General features: G+C 45.0%; 2 protein-coding genes across 8 annotated transcripts in view; both read right to left on the bottom strand.

Annotated features, from left to right (window-relative positions):
* LOC143501290 (SAM and SH3 domain-containing protein 1-like) overlaps nt 1-11,230 on the bottom strand; it is a 47,980-nt gene extending 36,750 nt beyond the window's left edge. The window contains exons 1-2 of one of the 2 annotated variants that reach the window (XR_013126872.1): nt 10,815-11,230; nt 9,958-10,532 (exon numbers count right to left, since the gene is read on the bottom strand). Coding sequence is in view for 1 of the 2 variants with exons in the window: in XM_076994932.1 (XP_076851047.1) it covers nt 9,958-10,437 (480 nt within the window). In the remaining variant the exon portion in view is untranslated. The remainder of the gene's footprint in view (nt 1-9,957; nt 10,533-10,814) is intronic. The other variant, XM_076994932.1, reaches the window with a different exon arrangement.
* Nucleotides 11,231-12,130: 900 nt separating this feature from the next.
* The window catches only part of LOC143501300 (syntaxin-binding protein 5-like), a 29,496-nt gene continuing 14,745 nt past the window's right edge, over nt 12,131-26,881 (bottom strand). The window contains exons 14-29 of one of the 6 annotated variants that reach the window (XM_076994950.1): nt 26,727-26,767; nt 26,353-26,573; nt 26,067-26,248; nt 25,735-25,860; nt 25,314-25,465; nt 24,432-24,497; nt 24,153-24,209; nt 24,005-24,052; nt 23,024-23,071; nt 21,694-21,813; nt 17,319-17,558; nt 16,579-16,936; nt 15,984-16,149; nt 15,628-15,739; nt 15,274-15,494; nt 12,131-14,998 (exon numbers count right to left, since the gene is read on the bottom strand). In XM_076994950.1, the coding sequence (XP_076851065.1) occupies nt 14,957-14,998; nt 15,274-15,494; nt 15,628-15,739; nt 15,984-16,149; nt 16,579-16,936; nt 17,319-17,558; nt 21,694-21,813; nt 23,024-23,071; nt 24,005-24,052; nt 24,153-24,209; nt 24,432-24,497; nt 25,314-25,465; nt 25,735-25,860; nt 26,067-26,248; nt 26,353-26,573; nt 26,727-26,767 (2,200 nt within the window). In that variant the 3' untranslated portion in view covers nt 12,131-14,956. The remainder of the gene's footprint in view (nt 14,999-15,273; nt 15,495-15,627; nt 15,740-15,983; nt 16,150-16,578; nt 16,937-17,318; nt 17,559-21,693; nt 21,814-23,023; nt 23,072-24,004; nt 24,053-24,152; nt 24,210-24,431; nt 24,498-25,313; nt 25,466-25,734; nt 25,861-26,066; nt 26,249-26,352; nt 26,574-26,726; nt 26,768-26,881) is intronic. The other 5 variants (XM_076994951.1, XM_076994952.1, XM_076994954.1 and 2 more) reach the window with 5 other exon arrangements.

Here is a 26,881-nt window from a genome sequence, read left to right as displayed (position 1 = left end):
CGACCACCTCAGAAGGACACCACCCAAGTGCTTGCCACGAGCAGACAGCCTTCACCTCACGACACAGATGTCCCGGTCTGCGTGCGTCACGCTGGGGAAGCATACCACGGGCCAAACCAGAGGTTTAGGAAGCTGTTTCAAATAAAAAATGGGACGTTAAAACACTAGGATCGATTCCCTCCTGCTCCAGGCACAACAGGAATAGCTTCTCTCAACCAAACTCCAACCACGGGGACGTGATTCTTGTCCTGTGGCGACAGCGTCATTTCACAAGACGCTGCGATTTCAGGCACCATCAAACTTAAAGAAATCAAACTAAAAGAAACTTTGCACAGGGTTTGACATGGCAGATCACATTCTCATTAAAAAGCAAACCAAAGTATGTCTCATCTAAGGCTCATCATAGGGAGCATGTGTTTTAGATGGAAAGAAGGAATCTGAAAAGGCCTCCTGGCAAATTACACACTCCATAAAGGACATCAATCCTTTGCATTATGTAGGAGACTGAACCATCTGCTAATAAGCTGAAACTCAACTATATGCCATAGACCCAACTCTCTCGAAAGCTAGATATGCTACAAAAGCCAATAGTACTGAATCACTGGGTAAATTGTTTGGACAAAAAATGACAAGAAATATTTTTCAACAGAGTTCAACAGCACCCCAGGTCAGCAAAACATAGCACAGCAAGGAATAACAGCCAACACATCAGTCTTGAGGCCTTCTAACCAAACAAATAGAAACTATTTGGTCCATTAAAGCATGTGCTAAACAGAGAGTTGGGACAGATGTAACGACAAGAGAAGTGACATGCATGCAGAGCTCCATGGGGTTAATGCAGTTTGTCCTTCACTAGCCTGATGGCTCCTGGAACCCACAGCATCTCGGATCTGCTGGAAGAAGCCCAGTACCCAAATAAAGGTCTGCCCAACACCGGGGCTGCTGAACAGGGTCGACCGACAGGACTTAACAGGCCTCAGCAGCCAGAACACACTCGGTCACCTACACACTCACACTGATGGGGGAGCGTGTGGGCCATTTTGAGCAGTTGCAGGCCTGACAGGTGGCGAGGGCATGGTGTGTGTGTGTGTGTGTGTGTGTGTGTGTGTGTGTGTGTGGTGAGGAAGCACTAAAAACAGGCACTTGACACACAGTGAACCACATTAACCCAAATCATGAACCACAAGAGCACAGACCATCTGCACGCACGCACGCACACACACACACACACACACACACACACACACACACAGGTACAAAGCCGTATTTCCTCTTCACTCGTCACATTCCAGTGGCATATTTACCGCACGAGCCATGACCCGCTCCCCCCCCCAGACTCTTCAGCGCTGGCGAGCCCTTGAGGAGCGCAGCCTGGCTACGCCTCCTCTCTCCAAGTCTTTCAAGCTCAATTAGGAGCCGGTGAACAGCAGGCGGCTGGGACGTGGCGCCCATTCTTCCAAGCCAATTGAAATTCAGGGCGTCGCGTCTGGACGACAGGAGGCGCTTCTGCAGCGTTGCGGAGCAGAGAGGCTGTCGGAGGTCGTGGCTTTGAGGGGTCCAGGGAGGGGTCCGGGGAGGGGTGGTGAATCGGTCAGCCGGGGCGGCTGGAAACGCTCCACAACAGCCACGGGGTAAAACGTGTTTTAGTTTGCTTGTTTATTTTGCTTTCAAGTACAGAGAGAGTGCAGAGCTCTAAAGGACACAGACTGGGGCTGGAACGCACACAGTACAGCTTCTGTGTTTTTTTGGGTTTCTTTTTTTTTTTGTACCTTTGAAAGTCCTTCAGATGGTGCATTTAGGCTGGGCTATATTTGGCCACTGTGCTGTTTTAAGCCTTTCATCATGTGTATTTATTCAGGAGCCATTTTCTGAAGATTAGGGCAGTGAGGATTATTCATTTAAAATGACTGCATAAATACACAGGAACTGCATCTATATTCTAAATCCTTCTGCGCATCACATACCCACAGATGCAATGGGAAAGATGTGAAATAGTTCAGCCTAACCTATATGGGGCTTCTCAGTGATCAGAAAGAGGCTCAGAGGCCTTCCAGCTCCTCATCTGAGCTCTAAGCCCACCCAGACCCCCCTGGCCTTTCCATTGCAATAGACCAGTAGAGTAAACGCCCACCAGCAGCATTACAGAGCACTTGGAAATGAGATGCAAAACGACCAGGTGTATTAATCCAGCCTGCAGGACATATCAGCAACACACGACCATTCATGACTTGGGACAAGTACATTTTTGACTCATTTATATCACCTTTCAAATACACAACATAACTGAACTATGGAAATAGATCTTATAGTGTTTTTTTGCTTGTTTGGTGTTTATTATTATTTATTTATTTATTATAAAATACTTCTGGGGTGGATATTAAAAGCGATTTTTATTTTGGATTTGCTTGCTTGTCTCCATAAAGCAGGTGCATGGATAACACAACATGGCACTCTCATGTTTGAAATGACAAGCAACAAAGCAGGATGAATGACAGAGGAAATGAAAGGTAGCATTAGGATGTGAGAAGAAGGGAGGTCCTTTCACAGGAGTGGGCGGTGGGGGTGTGAGGTGGGGTGGGTGTGGGGTGAGGTGGGGGGGGGGGGGGGGGGGGTGTGAGGTGGGGTACAGGTTAGGTGGATGACTGAGCTCCAGCACCAGGGAGGTGCGAGACGGTCCCGTCTGCCAGACGGACCCTGCCTCAGCCTCTGGTGGGGACCCTGTTTGGGGATCTGAAAGGATATGATGACTGAGTTTAAAAACCACCACCCTCTTATCTGCATGTACCGAGGCTCTGGCTGATATAAAGAAGGTCCTTTTTAGCGAACACCTAGATGACGGGCAGGTGTTAATCCCAATCCCAGCCGTGCGCGGACTCAACCGTAGGGAATGGGTCCACACCAGCACAACGGCACATTCTGCCTGCCCTCGGGCTAAATAATACCCAGCCCCCAGGCATTTGGGTTGTCATGGTTACATGGTCTAACCAGTGTGATTTGAGAGCACAAGAGATGGGGAAGATGTGCGAGTCCCCCCACCCCCCAAAAAGCACACGTGCAGCGCTTGGGTGCAGCTCACCAGGCCGAGCAGAGCAAGAGGGGTAGGAGGGGAGACAGGGGAGCAGGAGGAGAGACAGGGGAGCAGGAGGGGAGACAGGGGAGCAGGAGCAGTGATGGGAGGGACCAAGGGTTGACGGAGGGGACTGCAGGACAAATGGACACCTTCTCCCCTTCACACCTCAGCTGCACGGATGTGAAAGTAGCAGCTGTGAACGGGAGTAGAAGTGTTAGAGCATTCACTCACACACACACACCCCCACACACACACCCCCACATGCCCCTCGAGCACCCACCAACACCCACACACCCCTCGAGCAGAGCGGCGTCCTTCACGCCGGTGGGCAAGGTGACTCCATAAGAGAGACCTGTGGCTCTACATCCCTTCCTCCAGATGAAAGTCCGTCACCGTGGCGCGACAGAGACGAGCAGCCTGGTCATCACCCTCCAGCGCCACCGTAAAGCCATCAGACACGTAGGTGCCAATACTTCAGCCAGGCCGAGAGAAGCGGTTCCTCTAAGCTGCAGCTCTGAGCACTTCAGTAAAGCCAGGGGGGATTAAGAGCTCCTCAGCAAGCAGGAAGTGCAGGAGATCCGTGAAGCTCCTCCATACAGCCATTCATGACAAAAGACACACGCAGCTGCAGTCAGTGGGGGACCGAGGGGACGCAAACCTATTCATCTCTGATCAAACACCCACCGTGTGCGCACACACACACACACCAACATCCCAGAAGGTAGCGCAGGAGGAATACTGCAGACCAGGGGTCTCAGGAGGAGCTGTGGACACACATCTGATCGTTTTCCCTCAGCTCAGCCGGTACAGCGCACACGAGCGAGCGGCCCGTGGTTCTGCCAGCAGTGGCGGGAATCTGTCACCTCAGGGGTTTGTACAAACCACTTCCCCAGAGAAGCTTTCATCAAGGCGACAAAGGGACATATTTACATGTGAATTGAGTGGAAAAGCACATTACGGGCAGTGGGCTAGGCTGGCGTTCAGTGGCCAGTGGGCTACGCTGGCGTTCAGCTAGGCTGGCGTTTGTGCTGAATGTGTAAAATCCCAAAAATCATAGCAGTGGGAGGAAAAGGAGTTGCCAACCTGACATTCAGGAGAGAGAGTGCGGTACAGATTTCATGGTACCATCATACTGTCAGTAATGTGAATTCAGCATCACGTTCTGCAGTTTTCCAAGTCTACACAAACAATATGAGAAAGTAAAAAAAAAGAAGACATGCTTCACTAGTGGTGTTCAAAAGAAATATAATATTTGTGCTTTTCATTCTTTTCAACTGTCTAGTTTATACATAGAGCTCAGTTATTCCCAGACGTCATATAACATGTAGTTACAAGATAATCAGAACACACAGTATGGGTCCATCAGTTTCTACTAGCTACAAGGACGAACCTTGACAAGTCTACCATCTACATTGTAACATTCAACTAAGGATTCCTGCCGACAGGAGCTGTTCCAACCCTGCACCACACACACACACACACACACACACACACCTGAAGGTGTCCCAGGACAGGTCACTGTGGCAGCCTAGTTTCAGTGTTAATGTCGTGGTGGAGGGCCCTGTCAGCACTAAGGGGATAATAAGCAGTCTTCCTCTCCTGCGTATTCCCCACCCGAGTCTCCACTCACATGGAAGAGCCATGTTCTTCCGCAAATAACAGCTTACACGAGATCATTTTTCAAAAGGTTAACACAGAGTGGCTTTTCAAGGGAAGGGTGTGTGTGTCGTTCACACAAATATCCTCTTTCTGCTTGCTTGCTGAAAGGCTTTTTTTTTTTTATAGAATCTGTAATAGTTACATTTAAATGATCATTTCAAGACAGAGGACTGTGACATGTATTGATGTTTTCAATGACAAAAGACAGTGTTTTGGGTGATTATTTCACACTCGGAGCTCAGCTAAGCACACAATTCAGTGGCGCTCTGTGCACTGTGGTTAAATTCATCCTCACCGACTCTGCAGCAGTTGGCCAGACAGCTGTGTTTGTCCCTCTAAAGTGTTTCCATTAATGAGATATAAGCCCTCTGTGTCTACAAATACACACACGCTCACACAACAACAGATACAAAATACCACCGACATCACTGGCTTACCAATCTGCCTACCTACAAAATGTTTTCTGGTATACTTGTTTTCTGGTATACTGGCAAGAGTGTCTGATCACAAGGAGATCAGATGCTAATATCTTATGTAATAATACGCAGATCACATTTTTAGGCAGGCAGTAGTTGTTGATGCTGCACTGCCACATGTAATGGTTTGTAATTTAGAGTCTGGGTGACTTTATAATCTCAATCTCCAACTTGGTTGAAAAAAAAACCCATCAGTGTGCACCAACTTCTTTGAAATGTATGTACAGTTGTGGCGACACACGAACGCCACCACAGACATGTCTGGTGCTGAAGTGAAGTTGGGATACAAACACAAACCAAAACATGTCCTGCTGTTCTACAGGACCGAGACAGGAGAAACGCTCCCACATGGTGCAGGTGATCTTCCAGCTCCTGCTCGCCACTTGCGTGTTCTTAGTCCAAATTAAGTACAATGATTACCACATTCAGTCCCATGACTTTGTGGTGTGCTGAAAACAATAACAAGAACATGCATGTGTTTCATGGGATAAAAGTCCAGCTCAAACATAAGCCATTTTCACCAGCCAGGAGAACAGATAAACACAGATAAACAGAGCAGATAAAAAAAAAATGTAAATGTGCCAAATTTGTGAATTGTGATTTTTTTTCACCACAATCGAAATTTGTCCTCCGCATTTACCCATTTATGCAGTTAGAACACACACTAGTGATTACTAGGGGGCTGTGGTGCACACATGCCCAGAGCGGTGGGCAGCCCTAGCCCGGCACCCGGGGAGCAGTTGGGTGCCTTGCTCAAGCGCACCTCGATGATGGCTTCGGGCCTCGGAATCGATCCCACAACCCTCCGGTCACAAGACCAGTTCCCTACCACCAGACCATGACTGCCCCCCTGCAGAAAAACACTGCAGTTTACATGCATGCATTACTATTCTCTGGACATCTGAGATTTAAATGAGACAGTCATTGTCAGGGGTGACTGTGGGATGAGTTTTAATCAAAAATAAAACATTATTTTTATTATGCATCTTTATTTCTTTTCTCTTCCACCCATAAGAGCAAACATGGTGTATTGTGTGCATTTTAACTGCTTTTAGCTATGCATAACATTTATTCAGGAAAAAAGAAAAAATTGTTGTTCTGTGGGATTTGCAGGCAGCCAGCTGGCCCACACTGAGGCGGGACTTCTCATGCTGGAAACGTCCCGTGTACATTCTGCTGCTTTACAACTGCAGTTGTGGCATAATCTCTGGTCATGTGACCACCAACAGCCCAGTAATATGCAAATGACAAGAGGGGGAAAAGGAATAAATTAATGTTTTCCTACTTTCCTGACAAACTGAAGTAGCAATTAACAAGTGAACAGATCCATCCCGTGGTATATCGGCCTGGCCCTTTTCACAGAATTGTTTGTTTACTGTTTAAGATTGTATTACAAGTGAGGATGGAAACTTTATTAGAAAGTGGAGAGCTCCATTCCAGCAAGAACAGAACAACACAGACACAGCTTTGCATACTGACACGTGACTCCATGTCTTACCAATTATCCTTGTGTGTGTATATAATCATAAAACGCATCCATCCATAAGCAAAAGACTCTTCATCAGCTAGTTTGTTCATAGTTACAATGGATCTTCTCACAGAGCTATTTATGTAAAACAATGCCACTATATTATCATAATATGTAAAGCAATGCTGCAATGCAACTATATCATCATAATATGCAGTGTCTTTTTTTTGTTCTTTTCTTTGGCTGAATCTGACATGAGAACGGATCAATCCAAACACAAACCCAGCACATTAGTCCAAAACATTAAGAGGGTTTGCTCCTAAAATGCTCAGTCACTGCTGGCCAAAAAATGTGAGAAAGCTGGAAACAAAAATAAATGTTCCATGTTCAACTCAATCCAATCTGCCTCTGTTAACTCAGCATGAACTCAAAGGTCTTCTGCAAGTCACAACGTGATTGCCAGCAATGCAATGCGCTAAATCTTTCATGACTATTACACACAGTACAGGTGCTACACAAGGCAGCCATATTTTATACAGCGCTCTCAGGACGAGTGCAGAGCCCGACACAGCGGACAGCCATCATTTCTCCCCTCAGTCCAGAGCTCCAATTAGATTAGATTATCACTATTACTTAAAGCAATTATTTAGTGTCCAAGCAAGAGAATTTCAGAAAAAGCTCACTTGCACAAATGGGGAATGAAAATTAGATTCCAAACCAGAGTGCTAAAGCTGGTTGAAAACAGCAACTTAAACCCACCAGCACCACCCCACCCGTGCTCCACCCACATCTCACCACGATTGCTCGGATACTACAGTTCATAACGATCACAACTGAACACCCTAAACAGGACACATGCGGTTCCCATGATTTACAAACACATAGGTCTACTGAGAATTCATGTCTAGAACCCCGAGGCACTGAATGTTTATGTCACCATATAGTTGTCACCATTATTATTTTCATACATATTATTTTTAAGTATTCTATATATCATACATACTACCATTTCCATATGATACAATTTCCATGCGATATAATTGTGAATATAGGTGTACATTTTGTACATATGTAGGTGTAAATTGCCTTTATTACCATTTCTTTCACACATTCCTTATCGTGGCCTCATGCATATCCTGGACAAGTCACTCCCCAGGGTGGAGATAATTCACGCAACACAAAGGACAGCTTTAAACTAAAGCTGCTTTCTGGGAGATGCACAGTAGAAGGAGAGGAGGTGCTGCGGGAGCCCAAAGGAGAAACACACAGGAGGCACACAGGCCTTCATTTAACCGTCACTCGATGTCTCTCATAACAATTCAGCCCACACAGTTTAAACGCTAAAAGTCCCGTGCTATTCGTCCTTGGACCAGGGTCTGAGAGCAGCTCTGCTGTCTTGTGTTCTGGCCTCAGATGGCCTGCGTGTGCTGACAAAGAGCAGGACCCAGGGAACAAAGAAACAGCGAAACCTTCTGCCAGCAGTGTCATAAAACAGTATTAAAAGATATGCAAGTCAAAACGCATTATATTAAATAAAACGCTACACACCTAACCTACATTACCGGTGGGATAAGACCTGAATAAAAAGACACGACAGCAGCAATGTGAGTAATGTGAGCTGTAAAGCTGTTTGAGGAGATGATGATGTGTAGGTGGGTGAGCTTAGCGCACCAAAACTGCCCATCCATTGCTGATTTACTTCAGGTTATACCGACCGAAGACTTTTATGACAAGAGGAGCAGCATTTAGAGACAAGTTCCCACTGCAAAGATCTGTCTGGAGGAAAATAAAACAGACGGAGAAAATCTTTCTTCCTCTTGCATAAGCTACTAAATCCTTTCAGCAGGCTACAGTTTAAAACAGCAAAATAAATTCAGGTTGTAAAAGTACTTCAAAAGAAAACTTTTTTATTTTTTGATTACCTGTCTCAGTTAATGCATTTGTGCTCAACAAAAAACACAGTTCTCCAGGCACAGAAGCTGTGAAGTCAATACGGCAAATAAATAAAACGCAGGCAATGTAGACCACTTCTTCAAAAAAAAAAAATTGCAATCACAGATGATACAAATGGGGACTAAAGAGTTTGGGGTGACTTGAGGATCCCCGGTGAACTTTATATGGCTCTATGGCCAGGCCTCGGTGAAGCCACTCCCCACCATCTGTCGCCAGAGAGCAGCCACCTCTGATCAGCGTGTTGATAAGCAGTTCTCTGGAGGCCCGGCTTAGCCCGGGAACAAAGGCACCCAATGAGCCCACCGACAGCTCAGCTCAGCAGCATGACAAGTGCTCACAGAGGTCCAGACTGCTACAGGTTGATACCATGGACTTAAATAGCAATGGCTGATTTAAATCACTCCCTAATGTGATGAGTTTGGGTCCCTTCTAAATTGCTAATGAGTCCATTGGTGCTAAGAGACGAGCATAATTGTGTTATGTCTGGTTGCAGTGATTATGTGAATCGACTGCCCTGGCATACTAATGAGAGCCACATCATTCATGTCATACATCAGACACCATAACAATACATTCCAACACATCTTTACATTTCTTATTACTTCAATCACCCCTTTGCACACATAAATTGGCATCTACCAAATGGTATAACTGATTACAGGCTAAAAAGATCTACATTGATATATCGCCAATCATGAACATTATATATGACAACTGTAACTCATGTGCCCAAGCTTCAGTGTGATTACTGTGTAAATCCCTCTACTGTCAGAAGCAGGCTAAACGTACTTAAAATGGATTATCATCTTTTTCCTCAAGGTTATTGATTACTCACAAGGTAAAGCAACCTCCCAAAGCCCCAGTGTCCAATAATGAATAATGGGTTCAATTTACGCCGTCAATTTACACAGTCTCGAGTCCAACACTGCGCCATTTGTCTTGTACAGCAGGGGCTCCATACAAGCATGCAGCATCATGAGACACTAACAAGCCAAAAGGAAGTGCAATAACTTGTGCATGAGACTCGCTCATAACTTTATGGCATTTGATTATACAGCTCTCCAAAAATATAAGGCTGGGCCCTGGTCTCCTCCAACGTAGTAGACCATAATTTGGCCATAGTCTCATAACGGATTATGATAATTGAGACTTTTTTTCACTGTCAAACTATGTTTTATAATCTAAACAAAACCCTACACAGTAACAGAGTGTCTGCAAATGTATAAGATTTATACAGAGGCTACATGTCATGACACTGATGAGTTTTGGAATCAACTTCAAGCAACCACATTAAATCTGCACACTGTGATGTGATGTGCGGTTATACACACCTTAAACGAATAGGGGGGTTTACTCAGGTCCACTCCATCCTTTACCAGTTTATCCCGTATAAGAATCTTTAGTTTAAGTTTAGGGTAAATGACAGGATCCGCAGGACATTCGAAAAATAGATTATTATTTGACAGTCCAAATCCTGGGATTAGCCCTGAAATATTCCACGCAGGTTTTAAGCCATTGTGTTTGTGGTCCCTCACTTGAGACGAGTGTGTACTGGAAACACCTGGAAGAGGCTCTAAGGTGAAGTAAAGTCCAGGAGACACCTTCATGTCTTCCTCCCTCAGCCTGTCCACTGCACGAAGGACCTTCTGCCTGTGAGGCGGGCTGAACACGCCGATGGCGTCCAGGTCAGGGTGGCCTATCTGTTTGCAGACCTCCAGGTCATCGTATCCATTGTCGACAAACGCCTCAACATACTGGCAAAGCTGGAGCCGTTTCAGCCACTCGTAGACGATAGCAGGTCCGCTGCTCATTATTTCAGGTCTCAAAAGTCCGTTTAGTTGCACTGATGGTTCAGATGCGCGCTCATCATCATCATCATCATCGTCGTCCTTCGTGTTGCGGACACCTTGACAAAACAAACTTAATTTCTACATGTCCATCTTTGCAAGAAAATGTGTTGTTCCAAAATATAACGACTGGAAGCATTTACTGCACCTTCGAATCATAGCAGAGATAAAAAGTTTATCAATTCTGAAACTGTCTTTTCTTTACGTTTTAAACCTATAATTCAAATGCAAACCAGTGCATCAAACTTCAGACTCGAGAGACAATAGATATATATCATACAGATCTGGCGCTGCATGCGAGCCAAGTTGCAAATACTTAATCGTACAAGATAACCACCGACCTCGAGAAATACTCCATGGTGGGGATTACCGATGCCAAAAGTATTTATTTAACACAAAAATGTGCATATTGGCTTTCACGCTGTAGAACTTCTGGTGTGTCAAAATCCTCTAACGTTCCGTCTTCAATAATCCTGTAAATATTTCCGAAATGTGAATGAATAAACTCAGTCAGCCAGCCGTCTTCAACGTGTTCGTCAGTGGCTCCAAACCGAGTCGGCGCCCCTCAAGTGAGCGGTGACTGTGGCTGGCGAGGTCCTCTCTCTTCCCTGTAAAACAGACCTCCACTTACGGGGACCTCGTACGGGCTCGTCGCTAAATTGAAGTCCCCCTGGAAGTGAAGTACACCCCTCCTTTTTTGGGTGATAATCAGCCTATCACCACATACACCTTCATGTCACTTTTCCGTTCTTCACACATCAGCGCCCCCTATCGGCTGCGCGAAGTGGTGCAGGAAAACTTTGCTTATGCACCGTAACATTCGTGTTATCCTGGTTTTATTGACAAAATAAACTGAACGCTTCCTCTTTAATAGGACATAGGACATAAAAGGTCCTCGTTTTAAGTATTTAAATACATGTATGCATGGAAAAGCTGAAATGACACCTGAAATTGCACAAAGAAAATAGAAACGTGTAAAAAACAGTGTATGGTCCGTGCAGGTCAGTTTAGATTTCAATAGTGTGTATTGCATGGACCATACACTGTTTTTTGTTGAAATTATTTTAAATGCAGATTTAAACACAGGAATAAACGCAACAGCACACACAGATTTCAAACATTGTATTGGTGCATAAACTGGCATTTTCCAATTGAATATTTGTGTAGGAATTTGTTATTATTATTACAAGAAATCAGTGAGTCATAGTAACTTGCCCTCTCAAGGACGTGCGTAGAACTTCCAGTCAGTAGTTTTTCAAGTTTCAAAAATGTAATATGCCTTTGTAACTCATTTTTTTGTCATGAAACTGTAATGTTTAGCAGTGAGAAATGAAAAATTCTCTCTGTCTGATACACTACTTAAGAATACATCTGAATTCTTAGTTCAGCAGTGAAGAGATTTCAAACATAGGAGACTGACATAACCATGCATGTCCATGACCTAATATGCCATCAGCACATTCTGACTGAAATTACATAAATATAATAGGAAAATTAATTGCCTTAATTTGTACAACAGTCCAAGTTTAGCGGCAAAACAGTGGCACCTTGTGGCTAGAATGTGTAAAGTAGCTTTCTTAAAAATGTCCTAATATGCATTTTTTTCTTTGCATGATCCTTAGAATTCACGTACACAAGGCAAAATGACCAGCCCAAATAACTTTGCTTTACATTTATTTCCATTGCACAGTTATGTCTATTAACATATTTCCTAAATTGCATGTGGCAGCATGTTAAACATCCATATGAAGTTTTGCTTAGTAAAACTGTACAGTAACTTTGCTATAATGTGAAAACCTGCAACTGACAGAACCCCCCCAGAAGACAACATTTCTGGTTGATCAGAAGTACTGTATAGGCTAGGAGTGCTCAGATCTCAAAACAATGTGCTTTAAACAAAAGGGATGGGGAGGTGTCTACATTGGGGTGGGGGTGGGGGAGTAATGACCCAACTTATAGAAAGGGCAAACATAGATGGATATTCCAAGGTTGTAAACACCAAGTTTCATGCTGCCTTTTTTTTGTGCAAGATCACAAGATACAGAGATGGCCAGTAGTTTCCGATAGCCAGCGTTACCATAGGCTCAAGCATTTCCCCTTCAAGAACATTTACATTTTATATTTATGGAGAATATGTACAACCAATCATCTTAAATTCTCTTTAAATAATATACTAAAAGTGTTCATTTGTAAATATCTCAAATTAAAATTATATATATATTTCCCCAAATATATAAATATAATATTGTTAAACTGACAGTGAAGACAGATGTGAGAGTAAAAGACACTCCTCAAAACTTGCCATTAACACACTGAAGCATCTTCTCATCTCATGTTTTGGTCCTTCAGAAATAAACAAATGCCAAAAATTACAGTACAAACTACAAAATATCAATAAAATGACTTATGTCATCAAAATACAAAACAGTGCAAAACCACACAACTGCTTATACAAAAAAAAAAAAAAAAAAAGAAAGAAAAAAAGAATATGAAGCACAGTAGCGCAATTCAATTTCAGTTTGCTTGCAATTTTGGCGGTTATTTACACAAACATCATGGCAAGTGAAGGAGTGACTCACTGGGTTTCTAGGGAGCTCATGACACCAGTGTCTCACATACAGTTTAACTCGTGTCACACGCAGATCAGACCCTCTCATTGTGGACATGAGGACAATCGAAACTAAGTAACTCTTTGGTGTTGGACAACAACATGGCAACCAGGGCAAGCGTGGTAACCATCCCCAGTTGTATTCACTATGTCAGCACTCTCAAATTTGTCTTCAAACATCCAAGTATTTACAACATTTGGCAGCAATTTGGAAGGAGAACAGAAAAGCCTTGTTCTTCATTACATCCGTCAATGAACAAATGAAATTAATGCTCCTAAATAAACAGACATAGCAGCAATTCCTTACACCCCACAAAACAGGAAAAATACTCAACATGAAAAAGAAACCTTTAAAAAAGTAGCTATTTCTTTATCCATATGTGAGCATACACATATTCCAGCATATATGTACGTTCACAACACACAGATATGCACACATGTTGAGGTTAGCATATTTGCATGATAAGCAAAAGGCAAAAGGGCGGCTCCCATCACACGGGCGGGACGAACGCTCACCAAGGGCGAGAGCTCGGGTACAGGGGACCTTCATGTCCACTGCAGCATCAAACACGGGGAGAACTACAGTCGACCCTGTGCAAAACGAGACCAACGCATCCATCTAAAGGAAGAAAAGGAAAGCTTACAATGGACGGGCTGTCATGAACAGAAGATAAATATACATGGCATGGGCCTGCAGGATGGAACCTGGCTCGGTCCTGCAGGCTCACAGCAGGACTGTCCTGTCCCTGTTTGGAACCATCCGAGGCTGGACGCTGTTCCCATGCCTTAGAGCAGAGGAGCTGAAGTATCTTGGGAGATTTTCCGAGGAGGAACAAGTCTCATCAACAGGACCTTCTTCAGTGAGCCAATCAAGCAGGATTGCTCATTTCAAGGCACATAACTGCTAGTCATGCCCCACATGGTCTTAATCAAGTTTCTCATAGACAAAAACAGGACACATGCTCCAGGTATCAGATATATTTCTCCAGTGTGTTTCGACCACCGAGAACATGCTCGGTTCGTCTCTCCAAGTGTCTCCACATGAACATGATCACCTTTGTGAACCCGCTAGGTGTGCGCGTTTGGGCGAGAGCTCCTACATAAACGGGTTTGGTGGACTTTTGGAACCTGATCTATGAAAACCAATATGTCCTTTACTGAAAAGGATTGAAAAGTCAAAACAGTATATCTCTCCTGCTGCAAGTCTGACGTGGCAGAATGATCACATGACCTGTGGTACATACAGTCCACTACCAGCCTTTTAGAGATTTTTTTAATGACACTTCACTGCATCTGATGTTAGACAGCCTGGCCTTTAAGTTTATGCAACATCAAAAACTCAGAAAGAAAGTAGTATAACGCCAAGTTTCTAAACTAAGTGACTGGACATGCTGTGTAGTCTCGCCCATGTGAATGATAATCAGAAGCATTACACCTGGCAATGCGGTGGACATTATGCTTGCAGAACTCAACAGTTGTACTTTCAACCAATCCTCTTCTATTAATTTACATAAACAATCATCACAATCCTTTGTTTTGTAGTTTTTATGAGGGGCACGGCAGTGGAAAAAAAAAAAAATCACAGCACACATGATGAATGAGTCGAGTCTGCTCTCCTGCAAGAGCACGTTTGCTGTAGGGGTAGGAAGTTCAGCCTCTCGCACGCCAACGAAAGAGACCGAACATCTACCCCGGCCTTCCTCCTCGTCCCCGCTCCTCATCCTCGTCCACTCTCCGTCTCCTGTCTGCCCGTCACCCTGAGCCCTGTAGCTGGGCCCTCGCTACTCTCCGGCGGAAGAAAAAGAGGAGGAAGGTGAGGAGGAAGAGAGTGGAGCAGCAGCCCAGAGCTTAGGCCCGCCGGTCCTGGGTCGCCCATCACAGCTGATACCACTTCTTATCCTTGTACTTCAGCATAACCTGAACACACAGAAACAAGTAAGAGAGGCTAAATATATGTAAATAAAATGTCATTGCTATTATGTAAAATTCATTTTTTATACTCTTTTATAATGTTAAATTCTATTTTATCATCCCCTATCCCATGTACGTTTGCACTGAAATAGGAGTGGCTTTCAATCTCATTATACATCCGTATAGTGACAATAAAGGCATTTATTCTATTCCATTCTGTCTGTTGCTGTAAATATTCCCATGATCAACAGCTCCCTCTAATGGGCAGCGGTGGAACTCACATCGTGCGCGTGCCTGGAGAAGGCATCCGCGCTGGCCATCATGGCCGCCGTCCTCTCCTCCAGCTCGCCCAGCTTCTGTCCTCTCTCGTCCAGGGCGATGCGTGCCCGAGCCAGCTCCCCCACCACGCCAGACGCCGCCCCCTTCATGCCCTCCATGCTGCCCGGCCCCGGGATGTGCTGGGCTAGGCTGCGAGAGGCCTTGCCTGCCGCCAGCTCACCAACTGGGATGGCAAGACCAAGGACAAACAAACACACACAAAATAAGGGGAGTGATGTAGACCTGACGGCCCACGTACGCTGCTGCAAAACCAGTGACTACAACAGAACGCATGGGCCAGGGTTCCCCATACTTACAGAGATCCTCTCTATCCAGAGACTGAGCTCCACCTCCAAAAAGGCCTTTAAAGAAGCCTCTGTTAGGAGCCTCTGGGGTCTCCACTGGAGTGAAAAGCTCACCCAGCATCTCCTGCAAACACGACGCATTATGTATTTATGTACATGTATAATAATGTACAGTATATACATATACAGCATTACACACACTTTTTTTGCTTGCACAGGTGAAGGACCTCTGTCCAAAACATCCTGTTTTGAAATATTTCCACATACTGTACACTGTGTATATATCGCGCACACCCACACACCATGGAGAAAACAATAGCAATAAGTGAAGGACGCACACAGTCAGTCACTATGCGGAGACGACTGACCTGCAGGTTATCGCAGGTCTCCTGGCTGTAGGTCAGTCTCTGGATCTCCATAGGGGAGGTGAGGTACAGGGCCTGGCCCAGGTTGGAGAAGCAGAAGGTTCTGGCTATGCGCATATCCGTCAGGGGCAAGTAGTTCACATCCAGCAGGGGCCTCAGGCTGGGCAAACTAACACAGAGCAGAGTAGCAACAATGGGACCAACGCTAACAAACTACAGACAAACTGGAATGTCCCAAAGGCATTTAGCTCAAACCAAGTAGCTTGTAAGCAGCTAAACAATTTAAATTACAAATTAGTAGTGAAAACGCTACATTTAATTTTCCAATACATATTTCTAGACCAAACAACGTAAGGGAATAAAATGTGTCAAGTTGCTTCTTTTAATTAGTGTTTATAATAAGCAAAACAGGTAACAATCTTCGAGGTAGTTTAGTTAATGCTACTTTTGTGGTGTAGCTATGAATTATACTACTATACTAATTTTGCTATTTTGTATAAAAACTTATATTTTAAAAGTACCAGGCCCAACTCCCAACCTAAAACTAACACAAGAGGGTCCAGTGTCACTTATGCAGTAGCTGAGAACTTTGCAGTACCTCAGAGTCATAATGTGACCGTTGGCACAGAAGCAGGCGATGCAGAGGCCAGCAGACATGACCACGACGTCAGCCCTCAGCACGAACGACGTCTCCGTGATGTTGTGGTCGTAGACACAGTTCTGAGAGGGCATGGCCACCACTTTGGCTTGTTTCTCGGAGCAGACCACAGCGTACTGGCAGTCCTGGTTTTCCTGAGAGGAAGAGGGTGAGGTGGTCCGGCGACTTCGTGTCCGCTCTCTCTCCTCCTCGGGGGCGTTGGGATCATACCAGCCCTCGCAGGCAGGGGGCACCAGCGAACCGGTCGAGTCCATAACGGCCATGCGCAGAACACCTCCCTTTAGCCGAACCAAGGAGCCTGTGTGACACCAGAAAAGGCCCGTCAGAAGGACTTCACAGGTGTAAGATCTTAGGAAACTTATGGAATAAAGTCACTTATTGGGAATGATAACTCATAACTGTTCTGCTGCAAGGTTCTGTAAATCAGGACCCTGGGCCTGCTAACATGAGAGGGTCCAGAGTGCAGGACCCTGGGCCTGCAGCTGCAAACCTCCAATGTAAATAAAGTGAATGGAATTGAACTGAATGTAATTCATGTGAAGTCAATTATGTCATTTCAACCACATACAGAACACAAACAAAACAAGACCAAGGTGCTAAATAAGACAGCAGGGCTACACAAGACTATATACATAAAGCGCACATGGCACGAACAGGGTCCAAACCCACAGTGGTCTTACCACAGAAGGAGACGGGCACGGTCTGCTGCAGCCTCTGCTCGGGCGCAGAGGGCACGGAGAGAGAGACGGTCAGCACCGTTCCCAGCGTGGTGCCCAGCCAGAGGCTGGGGGCTGGAGCCAGCTCGCTGTTCCTGGACATGATCTCGCAGAAGTGCAGACAGGAGATGACCTCGCGTGCCTCCCTGTCCAGACTGCCCATGCTGGAACTGCGGGAGTGGATGAAGGAGCCGTCCCTGGCGTCTGCACGTGTGTGGGAGCCCACGAGGGACAAAATGGAGAGATGAGAGAGAGAGAGAATGTTTAATGTCACTACTTTACTAACTTAAGGTAAAGCTGAAATCAAAAGGAGGAGTTTGGGGATAAAAAAGAATTCGGATCAAGTCAGTAAGAGCATGTGCTGCTGTGTGACAATGTTTTAGAATAACACTCCTTGGCTCTGAATGAAAGAGAACAATTATTAAATGGGCATGTGCATGTAAAACTTTGGAAATATACAACACTTACAGTAACCAAGTAAGCACGTTAAACTCCAAAAAGCAGTTAAGTGTGCATGCAGCCTGTAAAACTATTCAAACATCACATTGCATGTCTTTGTTGTTTAGTCATATTCATATAATTAGATCAGCATCACATGCTTTGAGTAGAACATCTTTACAATGTGGGAGGTTTTTTGGCTAAACAGCACATTGAAACAATCTGGCATCCAAAATAAAAGCTACAAGCATCTTTCATTTTCAAAAAAATTATGTAAAAATGTCTGGAATCCACAGCAGTCCGAGTCGTTTCATAGCGTAATGTGAACTAAAGCCCAGTCTCCAGAGCCTAGGTGAGCACATATGATCCACATATAATCCAGCCGCCTGGCGTCCCATCAGCGTTCTAGCATAAAAAAAAAAACATTTCAGCCAAGTTCTCCAAGTTCCTCTACAATGGACTGCCATGACTACAGACCCAGGTCAAATGTTAAAGTGTATCAGCAGAGATCAAGAGGCATCTACATTGTATCAAATAAAATTAAAAAAATAAATAAAACAAAGGATTTGCTTTGACCATACAACCATCCCTGTAAATACAAGTTTCCAGTTATACTCTGCATACACACTAGGTGTAACGATGCACTCTGATCATGATATTGGATTCACAATTAAATCTACTCATGAAATTTGAAACTAAATTACCAAACATCATGTATGTCTAAAGTGTAGAAACAGTGCAAAAATCCTAATATTTCTTGTAAAATTAAAACAAATCTTTAATATCATGCAATTAAAGGAAAACAGGAGTTTATAATTACAATAAAAAGGTACTGTAAACTAGGGGTGACCTGCAATAGTCGCTGATTCGACTATAGTCGACTATACCCCCTAGTCGACTATGAACGTCATAGTCGAATGTACCATTCTAACTGCATGGAGGTGCCCAAGGATGCAGCTAAGCATTAGTTGTTACATGAAATGTCTTTGTTTTCGTTATATATAGCCTTTTGTCAAATAAAATCATCCTAATTTCTGTTAATAAATGTTTTAAAATGATTGCGCAATGTTTGCGCATTAACAATAAGCATCTTCCTTACTACACATTAATAAATCACACCCTGCTGTTGCACAATCCAAACGAACGGAGCTGAACACGCTACAGAATACGCGCAGCATCTGCCAAGATTATAATGGCTACTAAAAAAACTAAAAAACAAAGATGAATCGAACAAAGTAAAGTGCAAGTTATGTCATCAATGTCTTTCATTTCGCACGACAACAACCAACATGGCATACCATTTAAAACGCGTAAGGCGAAAAAAACGTTTGTCGTTTCAGTCGTGTCGTCTGTCTCGTCGCGGTGCGTCTCGGCAAGAAGGCCTATAAACATTTTTTGTTGTAGTTTGCTTTTAAACCCCGTTACTTGAACCTTTGCTTATATGTTTTTGCTGTTGTGTGGCAATTATTTTATATTTTCAGGCAGGTATATTTTATTTAAAATATTTTTGACATTTTGCACAGTGCCTGTCTGACAGTTCGATATGCGCAATGCGCACTGACGGTTAATGTTCTCTAACGTTTCATAAAAAAATAAATAAGTAAATAAATAAAAGGTGAATGAAGCCAACCTACCGTGTTTATTCATTTATCTGAGTGTTTTAGGTTTTTACTTTGAAGAGGAAAAAAGTCCTGAATGAGAACTGGATGCCGTTTAAGGTGCTCTAAATAAAATAAAATTTAAAAAACCTGATTCGACTATTAGTCGACTAAAGGGAAAAGCTGACAAATCAGATTCGACTATGAAAATCCTTAGTTGAATTCACCGTATTTCGCCACGCCCACTTTCAAGTGTGTGTTTCTTCCGCCTTTGTGTTAGAACTTCCGGTCAGCTATTTTTGCATTAGTGTACACTACTATATTTTAATATTTTAATTTTAATGTTTATTTTCATAAATAGGCATTCTTGTCTATTTACTTCTTTACTTAATTACTTAAAATTACTAAATGAATGCAAGGAAAAGATGTGGCCACTGATTATAAAATAGTTACTTATCTGATAGCCTCACAAGCACCCGACACGTTTGCTTAATCGGAGCTTCATAACCGAGCCATTTCTCGGGATAAGGATGATCTGGTGTTGGTTTCCCCTCCACAAAATGATAAGAGCAGACGTATGGACGTTTGGGTGGATGTTTAAAATTTAGCGCCTTCAGCCTTAGACGCAGGTTCTCTTCTTTGGAAGGCGGTGGATACAAGTTATAAGGTGCCCCGCAACACTCAGATCTTTTCGAGCTGTGTTCGTAACACTGTTGGTCAAGCCAAGTTTTCCTCTTCTTCCAATTATTGTGACACCCTCTAACTCAAGAGTGGCCAACCTGCGGCTCTTTGCCTGGTTTCATGCGTCTCCCCAGCCGGTCCGCTCTCACCTGCACTAACGGTGTGTGTCGTGGCCCGGTTACCTCATCAGCTCTGAGGGCGACACACTGCTACATCTTCGTGGTGCGCGGTTTGTTTACAAGCCCAGCGAGCCGATAATACTTTTAAAACCGGCGTAGTGGAAAACTGGAGACTAGCGGCATGAAGTATCTGTGATATTGTGATTGTGATTTGAGTCTCGTTGGTGAGACGCGGTTCTTCTGTCACACGTTTATAATAAACCACATACGAGGTGCAGCAAAGGCACCGCACACGACTGAGGGAGGTTTAAAAACTACCGACACTGTCTGTTCTTTTCTTCCTAAAAGTGAGCGCAGGTCAGTGGCGTTGTAATGTGTTGATAACGGAGTTTATCCACTTTTTACCTAGAAAACAACAGTTGTGTACATAACAGAGCTCGTAGTGTGCTCCAAACGTGACAAAGTCCTGAAGCACATCACGACTTATGTTTATATCGAAGTTTGTGCTTGTTTTTTTTTACTTAATACTTAATTTGTGTCCATTTTACATCCTCCCCGCTAATAACTTGGTCTCTTGTGGCTCTTGGTCTCTGACGGGTTGGCCACCTCTGCTCTAACAACATATTATGCTAGTCATTTTGTGTTTGTTGTCGTTTTGCTTGTAATCGTTATCAGCATATCCGTAGCACCGGAAGTTCTAACACAAAGTCAACCAAGATGGCCCTGCCCAGCGTTGTCATGGAAAATAGCGTGAATACACCCCTACTGTAAACAATGTTTGGTTTATAATGTACTATTGTATCAAAATGTGCTACAGTAACAGCTTCACAATAGGTCAAGTGTGACCTCTGGTGTTCAAAAATGCAACATTAGAATAATAAACAATGTGATATTGTCCACTGCCACAATACTTATCGCAACATTCCTGCATAGTGATTAATCATGTCACAATGCATCATTACACCCCTAACACACAAACGCACACGCGCACACACACATGCACCTTTAACTCCACAAACGACACAACGTAATTAATGTATAGCGAGTGACTGTGGCACTGCCGGATGGGACAGAAGTAAAGTTCTTATCAATATCTGACTGATGCGAGATAACCAGACCACTTGGTTGTCATTTTGCTGGGGAACACCAATAGGAACAAAGAGAAAAGGAAGTGCCAAGTGTCCATCACGAACAGTGAGTTCGGGAATGTATTTAGAGACTAGCTAACAGGAAGGGGACTCGGACACCATCCTTCTCCCAAACATCCATTACTACCTCACTTATTGTTTATGTATATGTACGGTCCTTAACGACCAGTCTTGATCTGTAATTTGTGCAACATATGTCTCTGGATGCAAGGGGGGGAGAGACAATGTAACACGTTTCTGCTCCACCAAGAACATGGGCACATTAGTGAGCATATCTGGGTCCAGGCCCCAGGTGAGGGCAGTTAGTGCAGTCAGGTCCAGGCAGAGCTCACAAAAACCAGCTTGGCACACTCACTGAGACCGTGTTCAAAGTGTGTCCCATAGACAGATGCTGCTTTTCTTCTGGGTGCGGCCTCCTCTGCCTCACACACACGCTTCTCCACATGGAGAGAGAACTGTCGCCGCACACTCCCTCCTCACACAGAGAATCAAAGAGCAGAGCGAAGCAGACCGGTGACCCCACAGACACGCGTATACCGGGGAAACAGCAAGTCTCATTTACATTCAGTCAGCACTCTTTAATATGCCCATTACACATTCTTAAAGTGTTGATTATTATATTATTCACTCACTGGCACCTTTATTAGGTTCAGCTGCTAATCGCACAAATATCTAAATCAGCCAATCACATGGTAGCAACTCAATGAATGTAGGCATGTAGACATGACATGGGAAGGCCAAGAAAGGTGGAGTGAACTCTTAGATCATGGTTGTTGGCGCTATATGGGCTGGTGTGAGTATGTCAGAAAATGCCAATCTACTGGAATTTTTCCCAAACAACAGTCTCTAGGGCTTACTGGGAATGTACTAAAAAACAAGGCGTATTCATCCAGAGAACTGTCAGAACGGCCAGACTTGTTTGAGCCGAGGGAACGCCAACAGAAGCTCAACCACTTGTTTCAGCTGAGGGAGACTGAGGCGCATCTCAGAACGCACAACGCGTCAAGCTTCGGAGCAGATGGACCGCGGCAGCAGAAGACCACGCTGGTGCCGCTCCTGCCAGCTAAGAACAGGCCACTGGGGCCGACGATTCAAACAGGCTCACTAAAAATCAACAGAACACTGGAAAAAAACATTCTGGTCTCATCAGTCTTGGTTCCTGCTGTAACTTTTGGAAGGTAGGGTCCTACACCTTGAAAGCATGACGTCGTCCTGCCCTTCAACAGCTCAGGCTGGTGGTGGCGTAATAGTGTGGGGGATATTTTCATGGCTCATCCCTGTATGACCACAGTGTACCGATCTTCTGATGGCTTCTACCAGTAGAACAACGTGCCACGAGTTCAACCACCAGACCTCAACCAAACAGAGCACCTTTGGGATGTGGTGGAACGGGAGATTCACATCATGGATGTGCAGCCGACAAATCTGCAGCAACTGTGTGATGCTGTAATGTCAATATGGACTAAAACCTCTTAGGAATGTTTTCAGCACCTTGTTGAATCTATGCATCGAAGAATTAAGCAGATCTGAAGGCAACAGAGTCCAAGCCAGTACTAGTGTGGTAAACCTAATAAAGTGGCCAGTGAGTGTATATTCATATAAGATACATAATTGGCCTCATTAAGGGTCTACAGCTACTCCACTTACCTACACACTTAAAGTGAGAGAGCAAAGTTCAGGCTTACCATCATGTTTGTGATCAGCAGCCATGCTAAATTTCCGTGACATCTTAGCTGGAAGAAAACACATTATAACCCTCAACAAAAGTGCTTCTGAGAACAAAAATATCATAAAAATAATTCTGAGAAATACAATAATCTCTGGTTAGACTGAGAAAACAAGAGGGGGGAAAAAACTAGAGTCTGCATCTCCTCCATTAAGCTTGAGAGGGAAAAAAAGCCAGGGCTATGTTAAAAAAAGCCATCATAGTCAACCGCAAAGTCCACAGTAGCCCTTAAAGAGACATTTAAAGAGACATTTCTTCCTTCTAGACCCTTCGCCGGTACACCATGCACGGAGGTATTAGTAAAAGTGAGGACCTGCACCATCAAAGCAGAGCACCAGAAGCTTCATTAGACTCAGAGATAAATTCAAGGCTGTGATTGATCGTGTGAGATTCTGGTTGCGCTGAACAGACTGTTAATATGGCAACGTGTGTAAAGTAAGGAGACAGAACCCTGGATGCATGTGTTACCCTTCCAATGAGTCACAACACCGTGTACGTCACCTGGAACGTTAAACAAGGTTAGACGCAGGAAACGTCTACACGCCTTTGAAGAAAGACAGGAGAAGGAAGAATTAAGGGAGACCCTTTTAAAGCTAGATGTCTATGGATCAGTAAAGGAATCGTTAAGTTTTCAGGTCTGAATTACTACCATGGGGACTTTAAAATATAGTCTAAAATTACAAGTTCTGATTACCTTACCCAGAAGACAATCATTGCAGAGACCAAATCACCATGCAAAAGCATACGTCCAGGGTCGTGGTTGCCTCAAATCACTCACATTCCCATTATACGATTTTGCTTATTACCACAGTCTGCTTCACTGGAGTTATTGAGTAGCATAAATGTCACTTTTGTTAGCAGCTCAGATTCAAAGCCCAGTACATTAGTGGAAAGAAAGCAATAAATCAATCAAGCAAGCAAACAAAAACTCATACAGTACCAAAGTCATTGGCAACACTCTTTGATATCAGCCTGCTTTTGGATTTCACTGGAAAATGTTTTAAAAAGAACATGTCAATAAGGAGCAGGATTTACAGAATGATTAATATGAACGTTGGGTAATTGTAGCAAGATCACCACTGCCCTACCCTTTTCCAGAAACTTCTGTTTGTTGTCTTCATCTGAATGGTAGGGAGAACCGCAGCCTACATAGTGATAAGAGATTCTATGTGACTGTGTACCATTTCCCAGTGGTGGGCCCTGGCCTGGACTAGCAACTGTCAACACCTCAGTGTGACAGTTTTGCAGGCCATTTGTAAAGACTGCAATGTGCAGCACTTAAGCTGATTACCAAGAAACAGTTGGTATCGGAGGACAAGATTTAATAAGCATGAAAAAAACAAATATTGTGAAAAGGGGATAATGACCTGATGTAGGAGACTTGCAGCGGTCTTCTGACGTAACAGCACCATCATTACCGTCACAGAGACCTACTGAAAACAAACATGGTAAAGAAATTACCACACAAGTTACCACACATTCAGTTATGTGTTGAGATGGCTTAAAACAAAAGACCAAAAGCTAATAGACCTAATCCAAAAACTAGATATCAGATGACTTACTGAAATGAGAAGAGTGCAGTATTTTCAGAGATTCAGAACAAAAGGTAGAGAGGGCCAACATGCAAGTGCTCGTATGTAGATTGGCTTTACAAGACCAGAGAGAGAGACCAACAGTGCAAAGATGAGTACAAGCAGCCACAGTAAACCACAGCAACAGTTAAAATGCCCCAGAACCTCCACAGCCAAAAGACTGAATTCAAAACTATGTGGTTACACTAAACACTCTGGTAAGGCTTCTGTTCAATAAATATCACTCAATAATTAAACCGGACATATACAAATTCAGTCATAGACTACAGAGGTCTCCAAGGACTTTGAACGTGCACAACAAGAAGCAGGTGGAAAATTCAGACCAGATGAGAAAACAGAAACGCAAACCCCCACCCACGTGAACATTAAAAATATAAAATGGTAAGAATATGAATTATGATCAGTCCCCACAGGTACTGCATATGACTGTATTCACTCTCTGAGATCCCAAGGCCAGATGGCCAGGCGGCCCGGAGCAGCGCCACGCAGCGCAGGGTTAGCGTGCCCAGCAGGGCCACGTGGGCCAGGGAGCCGGGCGCGTGCCCATCGGGTGTCCCCGGCCCACACGGCAGCGGAGCCAAACACGCCGCCTGGTCGACACGCGTGCATGCTGTCCACGGCCACGAGGCGGAAAGGCGCGGCAGGCTCCTGGCTCACCTCCGGACGGGTGCCTGCCCTTGCGGGGCGAGCGCGGCTGTCTCTGGTGGGGATCCGGCGAGCCGTGCAGCTCCGCGGTGGTCACATTGAGCAGCAGAGTTTTCTGGAGGTAGTCCACAACAGCCACTCCGTTGCCATTCCCCAGAACCACTCTGTGATGAGAGAGAGAGAGAGAGAGAGAGAGAGAGAGAGGAGAGAGAGAGAGAGAAAGAGAGAGAGAGAGAGAGGGAGAGAGAGAAAGAGAGGGAGAGAGAAAGAGAGAGAAAGAAAGAGAGAGAGAGAGAGAGAGAGAGAGAGAGAGAAAGAGAGGGAAAGAGAGAGAGAGAGAGAGAGAGAGAGAGAGAGATGCCCGAGAACTGCAAGTCCCCCAGAGTTGAGTGCACGTCCGGGGTGCGTGGCAGGGTGGTGTGTGGTGGCTTACAGGCCGTAGGCGGAGTTGACCGCCAGGCTGGAGATCTGCTGCGGAGGCTCGCCGCTGACCCACAGCAGCTGGATGACCAGCTCCACCTGGTACCCTGGAGACTGCTTGAGCGCGCTGCTCCTCACCCTGCAGCACACAGCAGAGCCGCCTTACGCTCCACCCAACAGCACCGGGGACACAGCCAAACAGCCTGAGCACCGCCGCTACAATCGCCCACGCCAAGGGAATGGGCGCACAGATGGCTCTGGGGGAGAGGGGGGCCCGACAGCTCGGCCAGCGTCCCTCCATCCCAAAAGGACCGGAGCCAGAAGGGAAGCGTGTGCCGGTGGTACCTGAGGCAGGGCACGTTGTCCCGCGGGCCCTCGGAGGAGCTGGCGCTGCTGGTGGACGGGTGCGGTGTGCCGCACTGAGGGCTGGACGAGGCTCCCGGGGTGGACACGGCGGACGCCTGATCTCCGCCTCCCTCGGGAGAGTCCACGTCGTTCAGCTCACACTGCATGCGCACCTCCAGCAGCTAGGCACACAGGAAACCGTGCGGATGCTGTTTAGACACGTCTACGCGTGTTTATACACCTCGCTCTCCCCTGTGCCTGTACAGGAAGCGCAGACCAGTCCTACCTGAACCGTCTCTAAAGTAACTTCCTGCTTGCTGAAGCGGTAAACGATGACATGCGCGGAGACAGCAGCCATGCAGAGCACGCGACTCTCGGGACACCAGGACAGGCTGTGGACGGCGAAAGGGTCTTCGTCTACCACGTCGGGGCTCGACTTCTCCTCCTTAGCTGGGACCTTCTCAAACACTTTGGCCGTCTTCAGCTTGTACAGCACCTGGAGCATCACTGGAGGAGACAGGTAGCTGCATCGGCTCAATACACACTGTTCATTTACATGGACATTTCCATTAGCGGGGTGTAATCAGAATGCCCTCTAGCTGCAGCCATCAGAGAGAATGTGTGAGGTCCAAAATTTAGTAAGGGTTCCAGGTCACTCACGTGCAGAAGCGTCCCAGAATTTGATGGACCCATCGGCATGTCTGCAGTTCACACAAGAAAAAACAAGATGATGTGAAGAAGCAGCACATAAGCTGACAGTGTGTGTGTGTGTGTGTGTGTGGTAGAAGAAGACAGCAGCGCTTTACAGTCCATTG

Source organism: Brachyhypopomus gauderio, unplaced genomic scaffold (assembly GCF_052324685.1).
Source record: "Brachyhypopomus gauderio isolate BG-103 unplaced genomic scaffold, BGAUD_0.2 sc168, whole genome shotgun sequence".
NCBI classification, from domain to species: Eukaryota; Metazoa; Chordata; class Actinopteri; order Gymnotiformes; family Hypopomidae; genus Brachyhypopomus; species Brachyhypopomus gauderio.
This window is presented reverse-complemented; position numbering and strand designations above follow the sequence as displayed.